At 44.1% G+C, this 24,470-nt stretch overlaps 1 protein-coding gene across 4 annotated transcripts in view; it reads right to left on the minus strand.

Moving 5' to 3' along the window:
• Positions 1–23,769, minus strand: part of caska (calcium/calmodulin-dependent serine protein kinase a) — a 93,432-nt gene extending 69,663 nt beyond the window's left edge. For all 4 annotated transcript variants that reach the window (XM_034561357.1, XM_034561356.1, XM_034561355.1 and 1 more), the window contains exon 1: positions 23,619–23,769. In XM_034561357.1, coding sequence (XP_034417248.1) covers positions 23,619–23,677 — 59 coding nt within the window. In that variant the 5' untranslated portion in view covers positions 23,678–23,769. The remainder of the gene's footprint in view (positions 1–23,618) is intronic.
• Positions 23,770–24,470: the final 701 nt, after the last annotated feature.

Consider the following 24,470-nt stretch of genomic DNA (forward strand, 5'->3'; position numbering starts at 1 on the left):
AAAATCCTCATACTTGGAAAGCTGAAAACAAAGTGTTTTGCATTTTTGACTGTGCTTTTACGGGAGTTCCTTTTCTAATTAAGGTGGATGGGATCAAAAGCTATTTGGGCCAGTGTGCATCACACAATCTTGCCAGAAGTTGCATTACAGCCCAGCGCTGATCCTGGAGGCGTGGACTTGTTCTAAGTACGGGTTTGTACGAAACACACCGTTCTTCCAGTGAGAACAGAGCTATCTTCTTTCCTTACGGCAGGTTGTGGCAGGGAAAGTATCACTTCCGAAATATTTAAGTAGAGCAAAAGTGGAACACTTTTAGTTGAAGAAGTGTCTTAATTACAGGAAGACGAGGAAGCGCATTGCTAATCTCAATAACAGCACATGAGACAATCGCCAAAACAAAAGCTGTTGTCTTTCCTCCTTTCTCATTTGTTTACAGTAATCACACTAATTAAGACTAAGCAGAATAAGCAGATAGAACTGGGCATAACAACTGTTATATATATATATCACTTTTAAGAGCAAAGAATTAAAATGATCCCATTATTTTTGTAATCATCTGTGCCGATGCACTGTAGGATGTTCTCATTATTAAAGTGCTGTGAAATTATAAACAGAAGGCCTGATTATCTGGCCTGCCTTTTTCATTTGGTCTAATTTGGGAGCTCTCGGGCTTGATTCCCAGTGCAGACTAGTTTTGCATCAAAAGCGTAAGGGGGAGGGAAAGAATAAATTATGGCAATAATAAACAGCTCAAGAGGCCTATGAAGCTGTCATCACAGTTCAAATCACAATGATAGTGGCAAAGAAAGGATCCAACAACATGATCTCTTCTCTCCACGGTGCGGGGCAACGACTCAGGCTTTGAAACTAGCTGCGAGGTCATTAGCATGGCAGGAGAAGCTCATATTCCCGGGTGAACACTGTGTCCTGTGTTAGACCGGCCTGTATTCAAGCAGCGGTCGGCGCCACAGCCTCATATATGGAACAGAAATATGCCTTTCAATAAAAACATTGTTTTAAAAAAGCTGCAACACAACGCCACACCTCTTGAAAGCCTGAATGAAGCTCCTCCACTGGGAATCCACCCACGGCCATCGGCCTCAGCCACTCAGACGACCACAAACCAAATCAAGATCATCGGGAGTGAGGAGTGGAAACTCTGACGGCGGACCCCCGGCATCCTCCCCGGGCCGAAGCACTGCAGCGCGAGAGGGGTCGATGAAATCAATCGAATTTTTGATCAACACTGCAGTGCATTTAAATAATGAAAGGGGCCGGCCGAAGAAGCTGCTGGATCCCGACCAACAAAACAAGCATGCGTTTGTCTTTTCACCGACAAAGAGTCCGTCGCTGTTTCTCCGAGCGATTAATCACATCCTCGATCAAGACGGACGGGAAGGAAGAGTGCAAGAGGGAAAATGTTGTGTGTGTGTGTGTGTGTGTGTGTGTGTGTGTGTGTGTGTGTGTGTGTGTGTGTGTGTGTGTGTGTGTGTGTGTGTGTGTGTGTGTGTGTGTGTGTGTGTGTGTGTGTGTGTGTGTGTGTGTGTGTGTGTGTGTATCCTCTGAAGTGAATCTGCACAGTGGTCAGCATATTGGCTCGGCCATTTCCTCCTCGCTCAGGCTGCAGTCTATAAAAGTTAACGAGCCCATTGAGCTGAGATTTGGCACGCAGCAATGGCATCCATGCACGCACACGCGAACCCAACCCAACCTCCACGCATGTGTATGTTTCAATGATTGTAGCGATGTGTAAATGAGTATGTGTGTTGCATTGGGTGTATAAAAAAATTAAAATAGCTTGGAGTCGGGAAGAGGCAGGAGATTTGCCCCCCGTCTCCTCAAATTTCACACACACACACACACACACACTTCAGTTGTAAGCCTCCTTACGCAACACTGCTCCTGAACCTCCGCTGTGCTGCAAGAGATTCATGTGCGTGCACGCAAGTGTGTGCATGTGTGTGATTCATCGGGCCACGGGGATCCTTTCACTGGTCAGTAATCACTGTTCTCAGCGATAGCCGCTGTCCTGAACGCCTAACTCTCTGCTCTGCCCCAAAAGACAAAACAAGGACACACAAAAGGACAGAACGAGAATGAATGGCCTCAAAAGTGCGCCCCGAACACACCCGCATTAACGCAAGGTCGGTTACACATGCACACGCGTTCCCTTACATTTAGAACATTTTATACTCTAAACTCACAGTATCCTTTTTTAAAAAACCTTCTTTGAGAGTAATTAGAGGAGATTGTCCGTCACTATAAATCACTTTATTCTCTTATTGTACAATATATGGACATGACCGCCGATATTTGTCGACCTTGATACTGCCCGTTGTGTCGACTAAGGTCGTCCTCGAGCAAGACATTCTTAAAATCGATGAAGCCTCACACAATTACAAAAGATATTACCCCCATATCACCTCAAGGTTAACCAAGATATTAAAAGGTTTCTTGGAAATAAATCATTCAGTATGAAAAAAAGGCATAGCATTATGACTAATCGATTAAAGATCAACGACAAAACAAGAGAGCCTGAAAATCAGCAGGCTTTCCCTCCCATTATATGACTTGGGCATTGTGAAGACATTGCACATTTGTGTTAACGGAGCCAGAGAGTCCTTTTTATTCATCATTTTGATTGTGTGGATTTATTATTTATTTTGTTTGAATTTAGAATATTTTTATATATTTTCACATTTAAATTCGATTATCTGAACTTCCTTAAGAATATAATATAATTATTAGCTCTTTTAAAAGGTATGTTATTAAATTATCCTCATGTAAGTGGCATGAAAATAGGCTTAAAATTATAATAATGTTGTTTATTGCAATTATTTCTGGGACAATATATCGTATTGTGCAACAGATGAGCGTTGGCTCACAATGAGCTGAAACCTGAAGAGGAATAACACATTAATACAAACATTGGAGGAAAATGGATATTATCAGTCTGTGCTGTGTGTAAGCGTTGCAGGGGGAGAGGTCTCTCTGGGATAGAGAGAAAAGGAAGAAAAAAAGCAGCATTGCTAACAGATGTCACATTACAGTGTCACATTGATGTGATTTCGCCCCCGACGAATGCTATTGAGGCAGAGGAGAGAAGATACTGTCAGGAGATAGCGTTTTTTTATACTGCTCTGCAGATGGAAACGAGCACTGGAAAGTGTTTTCTCCAACCTTTCTTAATTAGCCCCTTCCTGTGTTTGTTTAATCCCTCTTTTGCAGTTTAAGTCTCCCAACAACCTTTTTTTCCACCCCCTTCTCATTGCGGCGCCACATGGGTTTTTGTCTTTTTACATTATTTATTTTTTTTGCTAATGCGATGCCTTTGCAAAGACGCCTGCAGCCTACAGAGAGTGGCCTTTGGGGCATAAAAGGCCATGCGTGGCCGCACGCAAAGGAAGGAAAAAGAAAAGGAGGAAGAAGAAATCCCGTTTGTGCTCATCTGCAGATGAGCAGCGCCATCGCAACCCATTGTTCACAGTGAGCGCCTTGGATATCGTGATAATGCTCAAAAGAGACATTGCATTTTACCGAGCAATATTGGAAAATGGGTGTTGTTCCTTTAAATGTTAGGAACTCTCAGGACTGCAGTGTCACCCTTAAAACAGGTGTGTGAATATCAGACTCCCAACACACTGTATTTTGACGATCGAGGCCATAAACATTTAAATAACCAATCAATAAACTAATTATTATACTTGAGAAATCTGTCCAACTCTTTACTGCCACATGTTCAGTATCGCGGGCCTGCTGATATTAGCAAAAAGGTCACAGATGATGTTGGTTTTGCTCCATCGATTGGTCGATAACTTCAGTAATATTAATGGGGGAACATTTTTTAACCTTTTAAGTTATTTATCGAACCAAAACATTTGCTGGTTATAACGTCACAAATTGCTTTATTTCGAAGCAGTTTCATACTGCCAAATAAATACGTTTAGATCCACTGATCGTCGGTCACGACACAATGTCAGGAGTCGCTCTCAGCTCCGTGAACTCATAAAAGACCTTTTGAGATTCTTTGACATTCAATCTAACTCATCGAATCAATTCAAGTCATTGAAAAAGGTCAACAGATTAGTCAGTGATGAAAATCAGCTGCAACTCTCAACCCTGGGAATATAGAGCCCAACCAATGTGGGTTTTAGAGGCAGATAACGGATATTATAATAGCCGTTATTGTTTAGTTTACACAAACAAAGTGATAAGTATGTAATCATTAAAGGATTGTGACCAGCTGTATGACTAAATAGTGGTGTAACGGACCGTAGCCGATCCAGTTGATTCGGTGAAAAGGTCGTGATTAGTGCATAAAATTGGCAGGAGGAGAGCAAGCAACTTGGCAAAAACGGAGCTAACGGCTAATGATGATTGGTCCTCACTCTATTCAGTAAAAATGAGTGCTGAGCGAAGGTAAATGATGACGGTATCCTGATGTGTTCAAATGTAATCTTGTAAAATTTTGTTTTGGGTGAGAATCTTGAAGAAATAAAGTTTGGAGAGGAGATGTTACTCCAGATGACAAACAAAGTAAAAGGATGACAAGGCGGTTTAAATAGTTTGGAGCCTTGTAAACCAGATCTGTATCAGAAATGTGATCAATGCATCTCTAAAAGTTACATTTGCTTTCTTTGTTTTCCCTTGCGCAATATCGGGAGCAGCACTTCCCCGGAACAGTAACACGAATTCTAAATCACCTCAAACATCTTCGGCATGTCTGTGCTGCAGTTTTTACTCATCAGCCCGCACGCACAGCGGCACTTTACCTGTGATGCGCTCATAATAAGTCTCTGTGTGATACATACAGAGATTTACTTGCAAACAACAAACCACAAAAACATTTGGCAGAGATGTTGGACGTTACACGTCTGGAGGAGTTGGCTGCTGACTCGGAGAAGGACGTGGTCCAATGCGACAGAGTACCAAACACATCTACGGGGACTTTCACTGAACTCTGAGCCACAAAAATGCTGCGATCAAAGTCTCAAAGTTTGTGTTTGTGGATGAAAACACTCAGTTCAACAGTATGTGAGAATCAGAGTTGTGACTTTTTGAATACTACACTAGGCCATAACCTAAATAACGGCTTCACTATATCATGAAAACGAAAGCTTTGGCTACATGTTCAGTTTCAGCTAGAGTCATCCCTATTATCGTCACACTCGGAGCAGCATCAGCCTTTTCCTGAGCCCAGCGCTCTGCCAGCGATACAAGTTCTCCGGGACTCGTCGGCCGTGCCAAAGAGCGAGGAAGCCAGTCGGCCATCTTCTGCCAAGTTCTCAGAGAGACTTTGAAAAGAACGGAGCTACCCGTTCTGTACCAAAGAGAAGACGTGAAGCGGCCTGCGGGCCGAACAGAGAGAAACTGACGAGGAGCGAAGTGGAAATAAAGAGAGTGGTGACAGTCATATTAAAAGAAAGAATATATTTGGAGACAGAAATTGCAAGTTAACCTTGAGGTGATATAGGGGGTAACAAAAACATGGCATGAAGAGTAAACATGTGCTTTTATATCTATAAATGCAAGCCTCCCAGCTCTCCTCTCAGTCTCCTGCAACCCAGTCAGAGGACGAGGAGAAGGGCCGCGGGGGTCAGCTCCTAGCATCTCGTCTGTATGCACACACAGCTCCACTGTGGCAAACAGAGACACAGCGACAGACCCGTGGTTACCACCTTCACTACCTCCCTCCACTACCTCCCTCCTTCTGCACTCGCCGCTACGCTCGTCGTGCTATTCTTAGGGCCCGGCGGTGAACCTGCATCCGGACACACGGCCTAACCTCGGCGTGTTCACGTACGACTGTACTGCTCTCCTTCCCACGGTCAAAGGCAAAGCCCCGCAGCAGAGGGCCATATCTGCTTTCATGTGCAAGTCTGCATTGATTTACATGCCATCAATGCTTCTCCAATGCCCTGCACACAGAATACACTAAATACATGCTACACAGTCAATTGTCTGGGAGCCTGAGAGAAGCTGTGTGTGTCAGAGAGAAACTCAATACTCAGCAGAAAGCTCGGAGCAAAAAGCCTTTCTCCGGCCAACAATATGTTCCCGTGTGCTTGTAAAGGCCGGCGCTGATCCTAAGTGCAGCGCCGCCCAGTACGCACCAACAAGTCGGTCGGCACTATAAACAGTCGCAGCCTCCAACCACCTCAGCGGGACCTTCGAGCAAAGAGGAGAAAAGCTCTGACCTTTAACTCGTCTGCTGCCTTTCTCGTTTCCGCCTCCGTCTGAAGACTGCAGCGTGCCCACTCCCCTTTTCCCGCCCGGGAGTGGGTCAAAGAGTGAGGTGGCAATGACAAGATAATATGCTCAGCACTCGGCATGTAGAGAGGAGGAAAGCGCAAGATGAAGTTTAGTTTATTGTGATTACTCCCACTGTGCCGGCCTGTCTTCTCAAGGAATACGTCTAACGTTGTAGGAATCATCAGCGCGTATAGAGGTGTAGATCCTATAGCCAGGCCTACTGGGGGTGGGGTGTGGGTGGGTGGGTGTAAGGGGGGGGGGGGGGGGGGGGGGGGGGGGGGGGGGGGGGCAGTTGTTCCACTTGTTGTTGGCTGTAAGTGTGAACCAGCCATCTGTGTTATTTTTATTTGTTAAATATTTTTGCTGTGTCTCCTAAATGTTTGACGCCCGTCTCTCAGCGCTCATTTGAACCGAATGATTATCGGCCGCTTTGAAAACGGGGGACAAGCGAGTGGTCGCACGCCGACTTGATTCCCTCCCACTTTAAGTTACTGTTTATTTATTTTTTTAATGGCACTTCGGTTTCCACTGTGTCATTACTCATAAATGATGCCGTTGTGATGCTCTGGGTTTTGCAGGAAATAGTTTAATGACAGAAGGGATGGAAAACTACACAATACCACCTACAGCAACAAGCCTAAACTAGTTTGTGACCACCACAGTCCAGTTGTGAAAAGGATAATGTGTATACAAAATTTTCTGGGCATTATTTTTGTGATGGCGGTGCATACATCCCTCTTTTTTTCATGTATTTCTCAAAGTATGTTTCAGTCAATGTAACCATTGTTTAAGCAGGAAAGTCTCAGTAGCCACGCTTATATCCAAATAAAGTGCAGATTTTAATATAATATAAATAATATTTGCAAAGACAAATAAGAGTTAATGTGCATTTCCATCAACTTCTTTATGTGAAGGAGTTGGTAGAAGCGAACTCTTCAGCCGGTGCCTTTAAAGCATCGCAGGAGAAGAGGGCACAGCGTGATGAGGTCATCAGAGGAGCTCTAGTCAGTTTTTTGAATATTTATTTCAGCTTTTTTACTCTGATTCTTTTCACGCAAATTAAAAAAGTGCATTTAACACTTTGAGAAAGCAACAAAAAAAATCATCTCTTGCCAAGAAATGGCAGCAATATTTATATATATTTTTTTTTTACATGAAAGCGATCAGAATTAAACTATGAAAATTATGAATAGAAATTATGAAATAAAAACCCTCCATTTTAGAAACAAGCAATATAATTAAGTTTTCACTACTTTTGAGTCATCGTCTTCAGCTCCTTCTCGTGTGTGGTTTGGTGTCAATAGTGAGCTCTGTTCGGTGGCACTCGTCATGTGCTTATGTCTCTTAATCCTCATGGTTGGCTAAAGCCAGTGCTAAAGCTAAGATTAGCCCACATACACACCGAGGGGGTCACACACACACCGTTATAAACTAAGAGATCACATACGCCATGCAAAAAGGGGGTGACACCAATTTAGACACGCGTGATTATACACGGACACATGCGAACAAACACAAGCACTTTGTCTTTTCTTTATGACACAGAGAGAGAGCAAAGTACTTTGTTAGTCATTTATAGTAGTTATTATAGACCAACAACTAATTAGTCAATAAAAGATCTCTGCATTAGTAGTTTTAAATATTTAACTTCCTACCTCTAAGCAGCTTATAATAAACAAGTCATAATTCCCTTTGAAATTTCAATTGTATAATGCTGTGTAAACATCTCCTTCAAACAATTGTATTTAGTCTAGTTTCTTGGCAAAAACTAAATTTTGAAAGAGTATATTTGTACACATCCGGATAACGATACAATTTACCTTCGCCCAATAATAATTTTGACTGATTAGAGCTTGATCCAATCATAGAACCCCCGTACCTTGTACGTTGTACGTTAGCTTCATTGCTGTCATTATCAGCATCTGAAAATGCCAAACGCGCTTTTAAGTGTCAACAAGAACAGTCGGGCCTTTTGGGAACAAACACACAATCCAGTTGTAGTCAATTAACACATGAGGGAATGGCATATCTTTATTGGTTAGTTCAAAAACAGAGAAAACAATATGCACATTCCTAGTACGGGTGACCCCAGTGGGAATCAAACCATCAGACGGTGTAGCGTTATTATCTCCACGGTGTTCGTTTGAAGGCGATGGCGACAGATGGGTGTCGGCTCGTCTGCCACGGGCCAATCACACTGAAGCAGACTGTAAACACATGTGTGGGTGTTCAGAGGCTTTTCACATTTGATTGACAGGGTGAAACCTACAAGATGAAACCACGGCTTCCACTCAGTCAAAAATACACCACCTGACACTTAAGGTGTATTACATTTTATTTTTTCCCATCATACATCATTTTGGCAGCCTCTCAATGTTTTGTTGTGGTCCTTGGTTGCAAGTACATTCTAAAAAATGATAGTGTGTGATTTTTGGGGCCTTTTTAGACATCTGGCATGTGGAGGAGTTAGTCGTTTCTCTCGCCACTGGGTTACCTCCGCAGTTAAAGATAAACCCACTTTGATCTCTGGCTGCCTGGACAACTGCATTATGTTCTCCACATCATTGGCTGCGGCAGAAGACTTTCACTCTCGTGTCAGAGTCTGCATCATCATTACATCATTTGATGTGGTATTTATCGTAATGTAGTCGCGGAGAGGGACTTGAGCGGGACATAACGGCGTGGATTGCACAGATAATTGTCGTCCCCTGCAGGTTTAATTTGTGTTAAGTAATGTCACACAGTGTGACTCTATGCACGTGTAAATGTGAGGCCGCAACAACGCGTTTCTGAACAGCATTTAAAAAAACGGGCATAATTACACACAACCTTGAAGGTCACTGTCGACACGAGCGCGTAGGCTTTTACATAAGTTGTCTTGCCTAAGGCGTCAACACATTTATCCAGAAATGAGAATATAGTTGAAAGCCATTTAGATACAATTACTTATGTTGGCCCATCACGTATAAACACTATCGCACATGGACGGGGACACGCTTAGGCCCAAGATATCAGACTACACAAACACATATGGCAGCAAGGCGTCACCGAGAGCTGAAACAAAACACTACGATACTGTCTGGGCAACCATGTGGAGGTTGTACGTGTGTGTGTGCGTGCGTGTGTGCGTGTGTGCATGCGTGTGTGTGTGTGCGAGAAAGTGTGCTCAGGAATGCGTGTTGTATGTTTAGCAAACAGAGGAGTTGTAACTTTGTGTTTAAATAACCTGTGTTGTCCTGTATGTTTACCCAATCCTGGTAAGGGCTCTACCAGACTGCTTTATAAAAATAATCCAACATGCAGTGTGTGTGTGTGTGTGCGTGTGTCTTTACACACAGTTAGCAGTTGACTCCAGCACATATCAGCCCTCCTTATCTTCACTAAACCTCGACCCTCATCGCCGTCCTCAATAACACCGGCACGCCTCTCTCTGAGTATCACCGTGACCAAACCAGGAGTGTAAAACGTACGCGGCCCTCATGTCCAAGATGTATTTTTAGTATCAAACACCGCGGCCTGTAGATTTGAGAAGGCATCCATTTCAACCGAACGTGGCTAAAATGCGCAGATGTATGGTTTTGTTGCACGTGCTGTGCGCGAGCAACAAAAGGAAGCAGATTACTACACAGGTGTGCCACCGATTATAAATAGCTCACATTCAGCTGCATCCGTCGGCAAGAAATATGTAATTGCTCTGTCCTCTTGATATGAAACACTCTGAAACACATGATTATTTAAAGACTTACATTTTGCTGACATGCAAGTTTTCGAAAAAGCATGTTCAGTTAGTAAATGATGGCAAAGTATACTATATAGGAGTAATATAGACTATAAAGCAGGGTATGCTTTAGGGCGGGGCTACCTTGTGATTGACAGCTCGCTATCACGGCGTAGTCCCGTCTGGGAGTTGTCGGGGTTTCTGTCTTAGAACTTGAACCCTTTCACGGTGTTTTAAGTTTTTGAAAGTTAATTGTTCTACAAATGTCTTATTCAGCGTTGGTTTTACTTAGCTCCGCCGTCTCATGTCACCTCTGGTTGCAAAAACCAAGATGGTGACGGCCAACATATCATTAAGTGACATCACGGTGACTACATCCACTTCTTTTCTGTCTATGGGGGACAACACTGCAGGCTAATGCCATTACATCTTTGTATGGACAAGTATTTTTATAGATTACATCCGCACAGCTTGGCTGAAAATGCTACGATCTAAGCAACGATAAAGACAAGATACATGACTGCACCGTGTATTTTACAATTTTACTCAGTATTTGTTTTTTAACCCGATGATAAACACAGCGGCTGAGACTCCTCTTACGGGTTGTATTCCCACACACTCTGGCAGGTGATTCAAAAGCCTTACAAGTCCCCCCCCCACCCATCCAGCAATGAGTTCTTCTTTAAGAGTGCACTTGATCTCAACTTATCCTTTCATCACTCCCACTCATCCAGCCCAGTGTGTGTTTGTGTGAGAATAGAGCTAGCCAGTTGCAGAATCTATCATATCTCTAGCAGACTATACGGATAAACACGTCCATATCAAACAGAATGGACAAGAAAAGGCTGTGTTTTCTAACACTACCAGCTCTCCGAGCTGCACAGAAGGTGAAATGACCATGACAGCTGGGTGGTTTGGACACAGAGGCATGCCCTTAGTTGACAGGTGTAGACGTTGATATTTTTAAGCATAATTTCTCACCACACATGCACCGACACAGAACATATGCAGCAGAAGGCTGTCGGCGCCCCACAGTGCCGCAGATGGCAGGGCAGAGAAGGCTAAACATTGACAGTGGTGCCGTTCTTCCATTCGTTCTCGTTCCGGTTGCTGCTGCTGCCGAGACTTCATATAAACTCCTCTACCAGAACAAACATTTCCATTGTCAATTGTGAAGAAGCAGAGTAATGCCGGCTTCATTTAAGCCACTGACAGATGGAATAAAAAGGGGAACAAATGTGAGCGGAGTCATTGTACAAGGCCAGGAGTGGGAGTGACACCAAAGCGTCAGAGAACCCACGGGGTGTGTGTGTGTGTGTGTGTGTGTGTGTGTGTGGAGCGTTTATGCCTGGGCGCATAGAAATACCACATGGTTTGTGGGGAGACGAAATCGTAGGAAGTTGCACCACGAAGACTTGGAGACGGGGGAAGAGAGTGTCGGTTAAGATTGACATTTGAAAGCGAGAGTTGAGGGAGAGCAAAGAGATCGAGGGAGTGGGGGGGGAGTGAAGAGGGAGCTGAAGTGGTAAATGTGCATTGTACTGTGAGATTGTGGCAGCTTCAAGTAAGACGTGTGGTTTTCCCACCCGGCTCACCGCAGCGAGTCTTGCTCTGTGCCTCTGTCACCGAAAGCCCCAGTTGCGCCTTCAATGGGGCTGGGACACAGAGCATGTGTCACCCATCTGTCAGACAGTATGTCAACACAGCCATAATACCCCAGCTAAATGTGGCAGCGGCACGTTAAGGGCCCTCCACATCGATGCATCCTAACCTAATCCCTACGCTGTCTTACTTTGCCTCCATCTCGTCTACATCCATTCATTCCTCTTGGTTTGTATATCTTCCAATCAGTTCACTTTTTCCACTTTCTGTGGGCAGGAGAAGCAGACTGCTAAACATCTTCCCACAACATACACGCATAAAAGATTACAAAAAGGTGAGACTACACATGTTCCCTGTCATGCACGTGCATGCCCCGGCCAGTCCACACACACACACCGCATCTCCTCTGCAGCCACTATCAAAGATTTAAACCCAGTTGTAAGCCACAGCACAGCCACAGACTTTGACATAAATAATGTAATAGGTGCAGCTTGATGTCCAAGTCTGTCCAAATATATGTGTGCCTATTTTGTAAGTGTGTTTGAGCCGTTATGTATCTGTGCAGCACCATGAAATAATCATAAATCAAGCTCAAGGACAAAAAGGACAATCACCGGGTTACCAGCACAGAGTGTGTGTGTGTGTGTGTGTGTGTGTGTGTGTGTGTGTGTGTGTGTGTGTGTGTGTGTCACACAGGCGCTCCTCTAATCAATATGAAGCATTGTTTACGAGGCAGGTTGTGATTATCACTGCTACATGAGACTTCCCGTCTTTGAGGAGCCCATTGTAACCATTCCAGGAAGAAGAAGAAAACTAAAAAAACAAAGAGACTGAATGAAATACATCTATTCTAGTCGTCACCTGGGGCCAACATCACAATACATCAGGCTTGTGTGAATGCACACATCAGTATAGGCACATGTTGACATGCTGCACATATTACATGAACGCGAAGCCACCGTGTGTGCGTTCAGGTCCGAATCAGCAACAATGCAAACTAAACTAAACGCGGTGGGAATGTGACTCGGAAGCCGGACCGGTCAGAGGAAAACTTGTATCATAACGTTGGGATGAAGCAAACTTTTACTTCAAAATCTTTATCTCAACAAAGGATCACATCCATGAACAGGCGCAAGAAAGCAAGGTAGAAAGTAGAGTGTATTGCCCTCCAATTAACGGGTAATAACTTTTAATGGGCTGGTAGTACCTTGTTAGTTAGTAGTATAACGTTTTTATAGGTTAGTAAATAACTAGCCGGCATATAATAGACTACAGAAACTGGAGGCTAAGACAATGATATTATAGCACTCAAGTCTATAATTTTAGTGTTTACATAGTGATTTACTTGCTAGTAAAGTGATTAAAGATCGACGTCTGTGTCCTAAAAAAAAGTGTTTCCACCACCACCAAGTCTTGATTCTATATTAATTCAGTGCACATGAAGTCTATAAGAAGCCTTCAATAAACCCAGAGCAACAACAAAAACCCTCAGGTAAAAATGGATCTAGCTTTGTTAAGCACACATAAAAAGAAAACCTGTTTGAGCCCTGATCCCAATCCCATAGATCTCCTTAGGACAGCACGAGGCTGCACTGTGAGGTGCAGCCTTATGCTGTGTTTATTTATAGACCAGCTATTAAGTCCCTCAGCGACTGCCACGATCTAAAAGTATTCATATAGTAGTCGATAGGCCTGGATGTATATATTCTGCAGTTGCGAAAGATTTACAGTAGCAAGTTCAAGTTTGTCTCATACCTTTAAAAGTACATGTACGTTCAAATGCAATGAAATGCATCTGCCCAGGTTCTCTCATCCCTTAAAACCTGTATAGAACAATGAAAATAGCAGTAAAAAAAAGAAATTCTGCAAGTGTTTGCTGTTCGGTAATTTAACTGTCTGCGGGGTAAGAACGGTCTTTGAAGCAGCTGCTTTGAGCTCTGAGGCCGAGTGAAAGGAAAGCATCTCTACAGCGACGAAGAACTAGCAAGACCACACGCACAGTGTGTGTGTGTGTGTGTGTGTGTGTGTGTGTGTGTGTGTTGAGTCTCCAGCTGTCTTGTCAAACTCACTTTGTAAATATGCATTTGTTCCTAATTGACCCGCCTCGTTAGTTAGAGGTCAATTACATAGAAAACGTTTTTTTGGTTGTTTTGCCCACGGCCACCATTGAGCGTGTGCATGAGACAGAAAGCACGTAGAAGCAAGACGGGTTGATCGCTCACCAACATGGATAATGGTGAGAACGCTGCACGTGCTGAGACGGAGCTTCTATAGAAATCGAGCTGAATAGAGTGATAAAAATATCATCCGTTACAGCCATATACATGCAGGCCCTCGTGGCTGCTGTACAATGGCAGTGGGAAAGAGGCCTTGACAGAAAAAAACATTACAATTGTTTTTTCTTTGTCCTCCGATGCTGAAACTGACAAATAATTTCTTCCACTCTTGACACTCAAATTAATGGCCTAATTTACTAATTAACAAAATGGATTAGTAAACTGTAGAAAAACAATTATGCCAAATAACCTTCTGCCCTTTGACCTACAGGCCTAGTTGAAGTTGTGATAGAAGTCCTCTGCTTAGAACATCGCAAAGACCCTCATCTCCCTAAAGTGTTCATGTCAGGTAAAACTTCCAAGGTACTCAGATATCCCTCTCTCTCTCTCACACACACAAACAGTTTTATCTTTCACAGCTAAGTGTAATAAAGCACTGTAAATTAACTATAACTTGACCGGAATTATGCATCAGGTCTGAAGCTACAAGCTAATAACAGGCTGAGCTTTCGCACAATGTACACACAACATGCTGCGATGACGGTTCAGTGCAGGGAAAGCCGATGAAGTCAAGGAAAGCCTCTCAACATCTGCAAACCATCTTTAGCACAGGAGAGTTCTTACTTTAAGCTCAAACGTTTCCCTCCGTATCTTTTTCTCCTCTCACCACTGAACATCCCAATTCATTGGGAGCACATGATAACATTAAGGCCAAACCGTTCTCCAATACAAGTGCATTCATCTTTCCTTTGGTTGGGTTAAGTAACTTCTGGGGCTCTGTGTGGGTTGACAGTAATGTCCTCTAGAATTATGCACCTATAAAACACACAGAAAACTGTATTTTCTAAAGGTTTGAAAGGGAAATTGCTTTTCCCTGTGTGGTGCATGGTGGGTGTTGTTGTTTTTTCCAAGGCCCCAGCTTTAACCCAGGTGACACTGTGTGCTTTGGCATGCAGCATGGAAATGGGTTTGGATTGAAAAGGCCCCGATTGAAAGACAGAAGGACAAAGAAAATAAACTGGAAACAAGAGAAAGGGGTCAGAAATAGCACTAAAATGACACTGGATGCACCAGCGCCTTTTGGCAACTTAATCCAGACAAAACAAAGACCAACAGGCGTTTAAAAAAAAAAAAATACAGTGAATTTTGGTCAGCAATGACATCATATATATTCATAGAAAACAAGGCAACTCGCATATAAACATTTGTGCTACTGGAAGTGTCGAGTGTATGCAGCAGATGACTTCACAGACATCTTTATCATCTTTCTAAGTAAATGTGTTCCACACACACACACACACACACACACACACACACACACACCTTGTTAGCAGAAACCTGCTGTGATCACAAACTCAGAGACTCATGCGCTCACACATACAAACATAAACTGGTAAATAAACCATCTGGGCGCAGTCTCTGCCGTGCTTTAGTGCTCAGAGCAGGTACAAGCATCTCGTCTCCTCTCCCGAAGAGGATAGTGTTGCTTTAAGTGGCTTAACAACCTCCTGTTGCCCTTAATTTCTTTACTGTCCAAGTTATTACAAATCAATCACCAGAAAATGAACCTACAGCAATGCCGAAAGAATCTAATCAATCACGCAAATGTTTTTATTATTATTTTGTAATTAAAAAGACATTCAGAAATTCAATAGCTTTAACTTTTCAAATGACATTACTCACTGGTTTATCTTTTCAAAGTCTTGGCTCTGACAGTAAACAACCACATAACACAATAAATAAAAAATACCAACTACAGCCCAAAAAACCCTCTGAGATGCAACCCTCCCAGATCATAAACTCAGACAGTGTCCGATGGAAACGATCCAGGACCTCAGCTAAGGAAATTAATCAACTCTAGACAGCAAATGCAGTTTTCTGATGAAGAATATTTCCAGGCAGATGATCTAATGCATCTAGATGAAATGTCATTGAATGGCCAGCTATATCAGACTAATGAAGAGGCTGCGATTGCACGGATAGAAAAACTGAGCCTGCTTAGTCAATTCGACAACAATGAGTCAAATCGGGGCCTCTTCCTCTGCATCATCTGGAGAACATGACTGATTTCTCTATTAGTAAAAAGGTCAGGTGCTGCATATGCCTTTTCTTCCCTCTATGCCGAAATACAGAAAGCAAGAGGTCCCTGGATTACAGCTCTGATTACGCTGCTCTTCCTGCAATTCTGCCAAGCATACACAACAGCCTTAGGAGGGGGAAAAACACATCCATACTGGGTTTGAAATGAACTCTCTATAAATATCTTAAGGAGCGTGTGTTTGGTGGAGAGGCTGCAGATAGTTGCGCAGCTTAAGGCCAGATGCACATGTTGAATCATCATAAGTTGCAATATAGGGGTTGACAATATGGAAAGACCTTTGCATAAAGAATGTATACTACAATTGCTTTGCATATCTCAACACTAGTATTTTATATACTTATCAATCAGTAAGGTTAATTGTTTGGCAATGCACACCACCAGCCAAATTATTTCACAGAAACTGTTTCTAAACAATCAACTGACATGGTCATCATGAAAAAACACATTTGGGTTGGTGGAGACCAAAAACAGAGGTGAAAGAGTGCGCTCTGGACTTCATCGGGTGGACAAGTTCACTATATCAACTTAAAAAGGTGATACAACGTCAATGTTGCGTTCACAACTTTCTGGAGATGCGAATATTCGCCCGACTATTTGTGGTTTATTCACGTCATTCAGGCAAGAGACTAGAGTAGCAGCAGCCAGTTTGATTCACCAACGGCACGACGTGTGTAATGACTTCCAGAGCATCTCAACAGTGATTAACTTTCTCAACTCAGCGTCGGCAAATGTTCCGCTTTATTTGCATCCATTCACGTCTGTGCATCGACTTTGCATGGGATCTACTCTCGTGAAAAATTTGCAGCGCTTTTGGTGTGAACGCAGCATAACTCAAAATTCTGGATCGTGGTGTCAGTAAGCCAATCTGGTATCGGATACCATTATTCTAATAAATAACAATTCAGTTTATTTATGCATTTATTTTTTTACATTTAGTTAGGCCAGTTGGGTTAGCAATGTTGAAGTTAAGCCCGATATCGCCTTCCACATTAAAGAATGATCCCAGTCTCTTCCACACAGCGAGGCATACAGTCATATTTATTAAACTCTTGTATTGAACTGGTGCTCGGTAGCGGCCGATACCCAAAGCCCAGGTATCGGTACCTGGACTGAAAACAGTTGGATCAGTGCATCTCTAGTTTCCACTTCCCTTAGGGTGCCAAAAACAATTAGTCATTACAGGTTTAAAACACACCACATGTTACTGTTTAAGAATCTATTTACAAAAGTGAGAGGGTACTTTAGCAGGTATCTGTTGAGACTTGAACCGAATTTGTTCTTCTGAGGGGCTCAACAAGAAAACAGTGTTAGCTGTTCTGCTTTCCGCTGCTCATAGCTGCTGGGGGTGTTTTCTCCAGCTTGATGAGGAGTAGGGTTGCAAAGGGGCGGAAAGTTTCCGGAAAGTTTCCATGGGAACTTTGGCTCGGGAATTTTGAAAAAAAAATGTGCCTAAGTTCTTTTCCAAAAGCATATAACAGGGAACTTAAATGTAGTTGAGAACAAGACTATGCACGCCTAGCTCAGCTGGACCCTGAATGCAGCTGGTTTGGAACATTGTCTGCCAGAGACATAAACGTAAACCGTTCTGCTGTTTTTGAACGTCTTTGTCATCAGTGTTGTGTCTGAACGTTTCAGCCCTATGCCTGCCAAGTGTGAGAGCCCCGAGTTGCGTAGAGGCCAAGAGCGGTATTGCAGACAGATTTCAATTATAGCTCGCAACATATTGAAAAAAATAACTGAACTAGTTTATTTTTTTGAGCTGTGAACTTAATTCAAAATGTTGAATTATGAACTATGAACTGAACTAGTTCATTTTAAAATGTGTGAACTATGAACTGAACTAGTTCATGTAGAAAGTGAACTTTCCCAACACTGTTTGTCATTACCTAGTATTGATTACTTGGTAAACTGAAGCCATGTTCATTTTAATACCAAGTTTATTTGTATACAGTAGACTAACTTTTTACAGCAGTAAGGAGGACGTTGATGAGGTCCAGGAAGAAAGCATTTAGATTAAGGGAAAAAAATGTGGGTTGGGGGTGGTGATCATAGGGAATACACCTTTTTTATTCAACGTTCATGTTTTTGTTGTTCGATGAAAGCATAGAGTTCTACTCACAAAATGTCAAAAAAGTCAAAAATGTCATTTTTAAAAGTTGTATTATAAATGTTTGCATGCATGCATGCATGCTTATGACAAGGTAAATACAGTTAAATTACCCCAACATTTTCAGTTTATTCCTGTTAATTCCAGTATATTCCCGTTTATTCCCATGGAAAGTTTCCAACTTTGAATATTCCCGGAATTTTGCAACCCTGATGAGGATGGATTAATATTTTAGTGGTTGAGTGCAAGATCTCTCTGCTATATCATCTATGTGTAATTGTGCGTGCAGGAACCAGCCTTTCAGCAGATTTTCGCCTCCAAACCCCAACAGAGAGGCGAAGCTCACATAATACAAGTGCGCTTGCACATAATTATACACATGGTGCAGGCGAAAGGCCCTGGAGACAACTACGCGCGTCGCGTGTTCCCTCGAGGCCACGGACCCAATTCAGTCGAATCTACGTTGTTTGTCGCGTTATGACTTTAAAAACTTGCATTTTGTAAATTGATATATTGTTCAGTAACTTCAGAGAGAATTAATTTGTCAGGATGGAGCTAAAGAGAACCTGTTAGAGGGGGAACTGCGTGGCCATCCCTGCCGAGCAGTCGTCTCAACCACTGAAAAAGGGGACAACTCAGTGCAGAAAAGACTGTAATATAGTATATTTTATTCAAGGAGAAGAGCCTCTGCAGTGACCACAGCTGCCATTAAGTTCTGTGCTGGGCAGATTGCCTTTTAAAAACGCACTTAAAAGTCTGACAATGTAAACAAAGCAGTGTTTAACCGACTGACACACAGCCATTGGGGTCTGCCGGTGCCATGGCCTGGGTAGGTTATTTGTAGAATACCTCCAGCCAATTCATCAAGGCAGAGAGAGGCTGGCCACCACTCATGCTCCACATTAGCTAGCCTCGCATATCACCATTAACAACCTAAGCCCCACGGCCAACTCTGTCAGAGACATGGCTCCTGCAGTGGAGCTGCCTGTCCTGATGTAGGTCAGTGTTTCGCACATTTTTACCAAGAAAGGGCATGTGCAAACACCCACGCGTATACATAAATACACTAAACCTGAGCAGAGCATGAAAAAAAACTAATTAACTAAACTGTCGGGTTGCACCTTGGCACAAGAAAACACTTTACTCTTCCTGAGGGGAAAGGCAAAAGATGAGGGAGGCAGCACACACACACACACCTTCCTGCAAACCGTTGTCATTATAACCATAATTTCTCTCACAGCAGGCTGAAAAGAGACTGCGGTGAAACAGTTAACGAGCAGGTATTTCATTCCCCGTGGATTACGAGGTGATGGCCGTTCACTGCGGGAGGTGAATTGGACACACTCACAGGAGAGAGCGAGGCCTTATATTCCCCTGTCACCTCGTGGAAAGGACACACTGGACAACACAATGGCACAAGCTGACACGTGCACGGCACACACCTCCTTGAAATGAGAGTTATAATGACATTCAGGCCTTGTGCAGCACTATCAAGTGTCCTCCGAGGCCGTGAGGTATGCAAATGGGGGGATAATTCATTTTGGTCACAGTGGAGAGGATCAGGTCCACGGCGATATGTTCGAGGACAATGTCCACAGCGAGTCAAAATATTCAGGACAGGTAGGCCATGGATCTGTTCAGCCAATACTGACTCCAGGTTTTGGCTCCATTAACTGAGGAGCTGAGAGTCTCTATGGTCCGCTGCATGAACTCTAAATGGCCTGTGACTAGAGCATCTAGGTTAACATTGACAACCTTTACGTGCAAACCAATATCCCACTGAATTTGATAAGTGTCATGTAAACAGCATATTCCGTTTTGATATTCTGAATTAGGCCTCATTCCCAAGGGACCATTTTCCGATCAAGACAAACGGGATTTGCCGATAGTCTGATTCTCAGAGCATTCTTTGATTTCTGGGTTTTTACAGCGGGTCTCCTGGTTACGGTAGCAGAGACGCATGCCCAATAGAAAAAAAGCCCACCTCTCTGGTTGGAAGGAGAAACAGGCCCACTTTTTAAACGTCACGAAAGACCTTTTATCAAGAAGGTGGTTGAAGGAATGAAAGCATCCACCGTATCTTGTAAATGGGAATATTGGTGGAATATATTTTTTTTATCAGCTATGTTCACGGTGTTTCCAGAATGAGGACAAAAAAAAGTGGAATACTTTGAGCATGCCATTGTGCAGACTGCATTGATGTCGCAAACATGACATCATGACTTTAACCAAACCTGGGATGCTGTGCCGTTTTGGGCTGATGCACTGAAATTAGCATTTGCTGTTGTCACCGAGTATTAACTGCAGTGCAGTTTAGAGCTCCAAGGAAAAACAAAAAGAGAAAACAACATCCTTCTTGCTGTCCATTTATGTATGCATGCCGCTGCTTTACGTCCCCTACTGTGCGAGCAAACACACACACACACACACACACACACGAAAAGAGCATGGCCCGAGGGTACAAGATGTCTCTAAATGTGTGAGTCAAATTAATGGACTGCTTCCTTCTACTGTGCCCTCAAACTCTCATGCTCCCTCACTCGTCCCATGTCCGCCGCAACCTCTCTCTTGCACGTGCATCCTCAATCCCAGATTTACTCTCCTTGTTCTTGTCTCCTTTGTCCAAACATCTCCATTTACTTTCTTCCACCCACCCTCACCCCGTCCTCTTGCGCCTCAAGACACAGCACAACGGGCTGGATGTGTTGGACAGCCAGATGGATGTACACAACATGCTCACAGGGCGACGTCTTCACGCATAGTCGACCGATGCATGTGCATAAATATGGACACGGCTACAGGGTGGATCTTGTTTTCCACGGGGCCTTAATCTAGGCGACACGCACACACGGAGCAGGGATCACAACATTGCTTTCCAAGCACAGTTCAGGATGACCTATATATAGATCTGTATTTTTCAGTTTATTTTGTATAGCCCAATATCACAAATTACAAATTTGCCTCAGAGGGCTTTACAATCTGTACACATACGACATCCCTGTCCCAGGACCTCACAGCGGATCAGGAAAAACTCCCCAAAAATAACCTCACAGGGAAGAAATGTGCCACTACATGGGTCTAACCCTGCAGAACACATGCACACTTGCTTCAATGCACGATCCAGGGCATTGGGCTTTTAAAGTAATGTCTTTCCCCGACTGCGGCGTTGTCGTTAATCCAGTCTCTTTCATGGATCAAAAACCCACAATTGGTGCTTCAATGCAGTCTAAAAAAAAAGAAGAAGCAGTGGCTGCAGCAGTTCTCCACACAGAGCAGCAGGTCGGCTGATAAAAGGCCGCTCTCTCCTTCTGCAAACTGTAAATCACAGACAGTCTGTCCGATGAGTAACACCGTGATTCAGAAAACTAAGACGAAGGCGTTGGTTTGTGTGTGCGAAGCGGGCTGACTCAAAGCATTTGGCTTCAAAGTGTTCCTTCTGCCCTACAAGAACATCCGCTGAACACATATTTAAAAATGGTGATTATTTCACATTTACACTAAACATGGAGGCACAGGGCTGAAGGAGCAAGAGGAGTTCTTTGGGACAAAGCTTGTGAGCGAGAGAGAGAAACAGCTTGGGACGACAAAAGAAAAATACAATAAAAGAGCACACACCGTTTTTTAAACTTGCATAAACATGTACTGTGCAGCACAGGTCTCATGACCCTGTCAAACAGTCAACCATCTCTGTGACACAACATAACCAGTCGGCCCGCTATGACTGGCTGGCTCTCTCCGTCAAGCCTGCCAAGCCCCGGATTCACATGGAGCTTCTGTTTGTAACGCCCAATGAAGTGCTTCATTCAGGCCCAGCCGTTTGGATGACAGTCACTTATTCATGCATCGGTCCAAAAAAAACAAAAGTGCCGGTCTCCCTCTGCATTTTACCACCTCCAGATCCTTTCTGCGATTACCAAGTTGGAAAGTCCCAGGTGTGGTGCAGGTACTGCAGCCATTAGGGCAGAACAAAGCTCTACAAGTATATAATGACTAATGACCTTAGAGGCTGGGTCACCAGAGATAAAGCGCTGGAGCTGTATGGACACATCTTGCTGCCATTTTAACTGTTATGCTGCGTTCACACTAAAAGCGTTGCGATTTTTTCGCTCAAGTAGATCCCATGCAGTAGATCCCAGTCAATGCACAGACGCGAATGGTTTCGAATGCCGCGAATTTCCACCGGGCAGCGCGAAGGACGCAGAATAGAGCGAAGGAAAAAATTTGGCCGACGCCAAGTTGCGAAAGCCAATCAGCGTTGAGACGCTCCGCTCGTCATCAGTGACGTCGTCCAGTTGGTGAATCTAACTGGCTGCTGCTACTCTAGTAGCGCTGGAAGCGGCAGTCATTCAGACGTAGTTGGTGAAATTCACCGAGCTGTGTGAGCCCACGGGTGATGTTATGAACCCAAACACAAGGGCGTTAGATGTTCTGACGTTTGAGGGATGTCCACAACCAGTGTACAGCAGAAATAGTGGTTATTTCTTCCATGGTGGATGGCGGAAATTATAACCGTTTCCACAGCGTAAAGACACAGAGATGAGGCACGCCCCCGAATATTCGCAACGCTTTTGGTGTGAACGCAGCATTAGTCATCCAAAGAGTAGTATGGGAACGTCTAACTTTCACATACACTAAAGACTGTCACAACACTCTTACCTGGCTGCAATAGATTATAATAACATGGACAAACTGTAATGATACACCAAGCTCCCCCCCCTTACTTCTAACACAGGATTACATCAGGGATGTAATTGTCACATTCTGAAGGGAGTTTATAGCAGCACTTCTGTATCGTATTCTACATGTGTTCATATTGCACAGCAATGTGCTAGATAGATGTTTTGCATAACACCCAATTTACTTCAGCATGGGTGGGGGGGGTGGGGGGGGGGGGGGGGGGGGGGGGGGGCGGTTGAGCACAACCTAGACCACATGCTGGACTCTCCTGTCCTCTCACCCTTGCAGTGAACACTGCTCGGAGTAGCCCGGGTGAGACCTCCAGTCACTAACCATGACCAGATGTGCGCGCGTGCATGACTCATGGTGGTCTGGTGCCCTGCACTTTCATCTCTGCAGCAAAGTTGCAAACTGCCACTAGGTCAAAAGGCGCTCGGTACTGTGCAAAGTACTGTATGTCAGGGCAACCACGAGCACGCACCCCGTGCAGGGAGGATGACAAATGCTGCCGCGGTGAAATGGGATCTTATCTTTATGTTGGAATAAAGCAATACAATCGGGAAACGCAACAACTGCCATCACATTTCACGGAGTCCATAAAACAATTTAAATGAAATAACACCCGCGTGTTATATTGAAATAATATAGTGTTGGCATGGGGGTACGTGGCATTAAGGTCACCATCTATCGTGACGACCACGGACACACCATTAATTCCTACACAAATATCACCACGCTTTGTTTGAGCGTGCACGTGCGTTCGCGTGTGTGCGTGCAATCTTGCGCGCGTGTCCGACCCTACGAGGAGCTAATTGGAGTGCCCCGGTGGCCAACGTTCACCGTAAAAAAGAAAAGAAAATAATAAAACTGCAATGCAACACTTACTTGCCAATGACCTCGCAGAGCTCGTACACATCTTCAAAGAGGATGTCGTCGTCCGCCATAGTCCGACCCCGGTTGGGGAAAAATTATCCCCCAAAAAAATGAGCGTCCCAAACCTGATGGTGCTCCTTAAAAAAAAAAAGAAAAAAAAAAAAAAAAAAAAAAAGGGAGCGGAGGAGGAGGAGGGGGAGAGAACAGAGGCCACGAGCAGCTGACCGTTTTGCAGAAATAGCTGACAAAACACCGCTCGCGCCGTTCGTAGTCGTTAAAGAGTTCCAAAGAAAGGTTTCTAAATTCCCAGTTGTTGCCTCCTTCGTCGACCCTCCCCCTGCCGCCCTCCTCCCCCCCACAAAAAAAATCTGCTGCGTCGCTGTGGGTGATTCCGCACAGGGGGAGCTCAATAATCCAGTTTGAGAGTCCACCGGTTCGGCCCCGCCTTTCCACACCACGGCTTCCCGGTTAACGTACTCTCGTCTCAAAAAAAGCAAACCATTTCGCGGTTGTCAAACATTACTCCGCTGGCCATGCGCGCGCGCGTGTGTTGTTCGTCCGCTCCCGTTCACGGCTCCCGGTGTGTGGGGTTTTTTTTTGTACTCACAGGAGGAGGAGATGCCCCGGGCAGACCCGGTGGACGGTGTGCGTCAGGCTCGGGTTACGGCACTGATCCAGGTGGTTTACTGTGTTCCCGAACACCACGGGTTACACTTTCGGGGACGCAAACACACACACACACACACACACAGTCCTTGTGTCGCGTATGTCTGACGGGCGGGTTCACAATTTAGAAGCTCCCCTCTCCGTCTCTCTCTCTCTCTCTCTCACCTCGGATCGGCTTGGCGACACTTTGTTATTTTC

The sequence above is a fragment of the Cyclopterus lumpus genome, chromosome 21, assembly GCF_009769545.1.
Source record: "Cyclopterus lumpus isolate fCycLum1 chromosome 21, fCycLum1.pri, whole genome shotgun sequence".
Classification (NCBI taxonomy): Eukaryota; Metazoa; Chordata; class Actinopteri; order Perciformes; family Cyclopteridae; genus Cyclopterus; species Cyclopterus lumpus.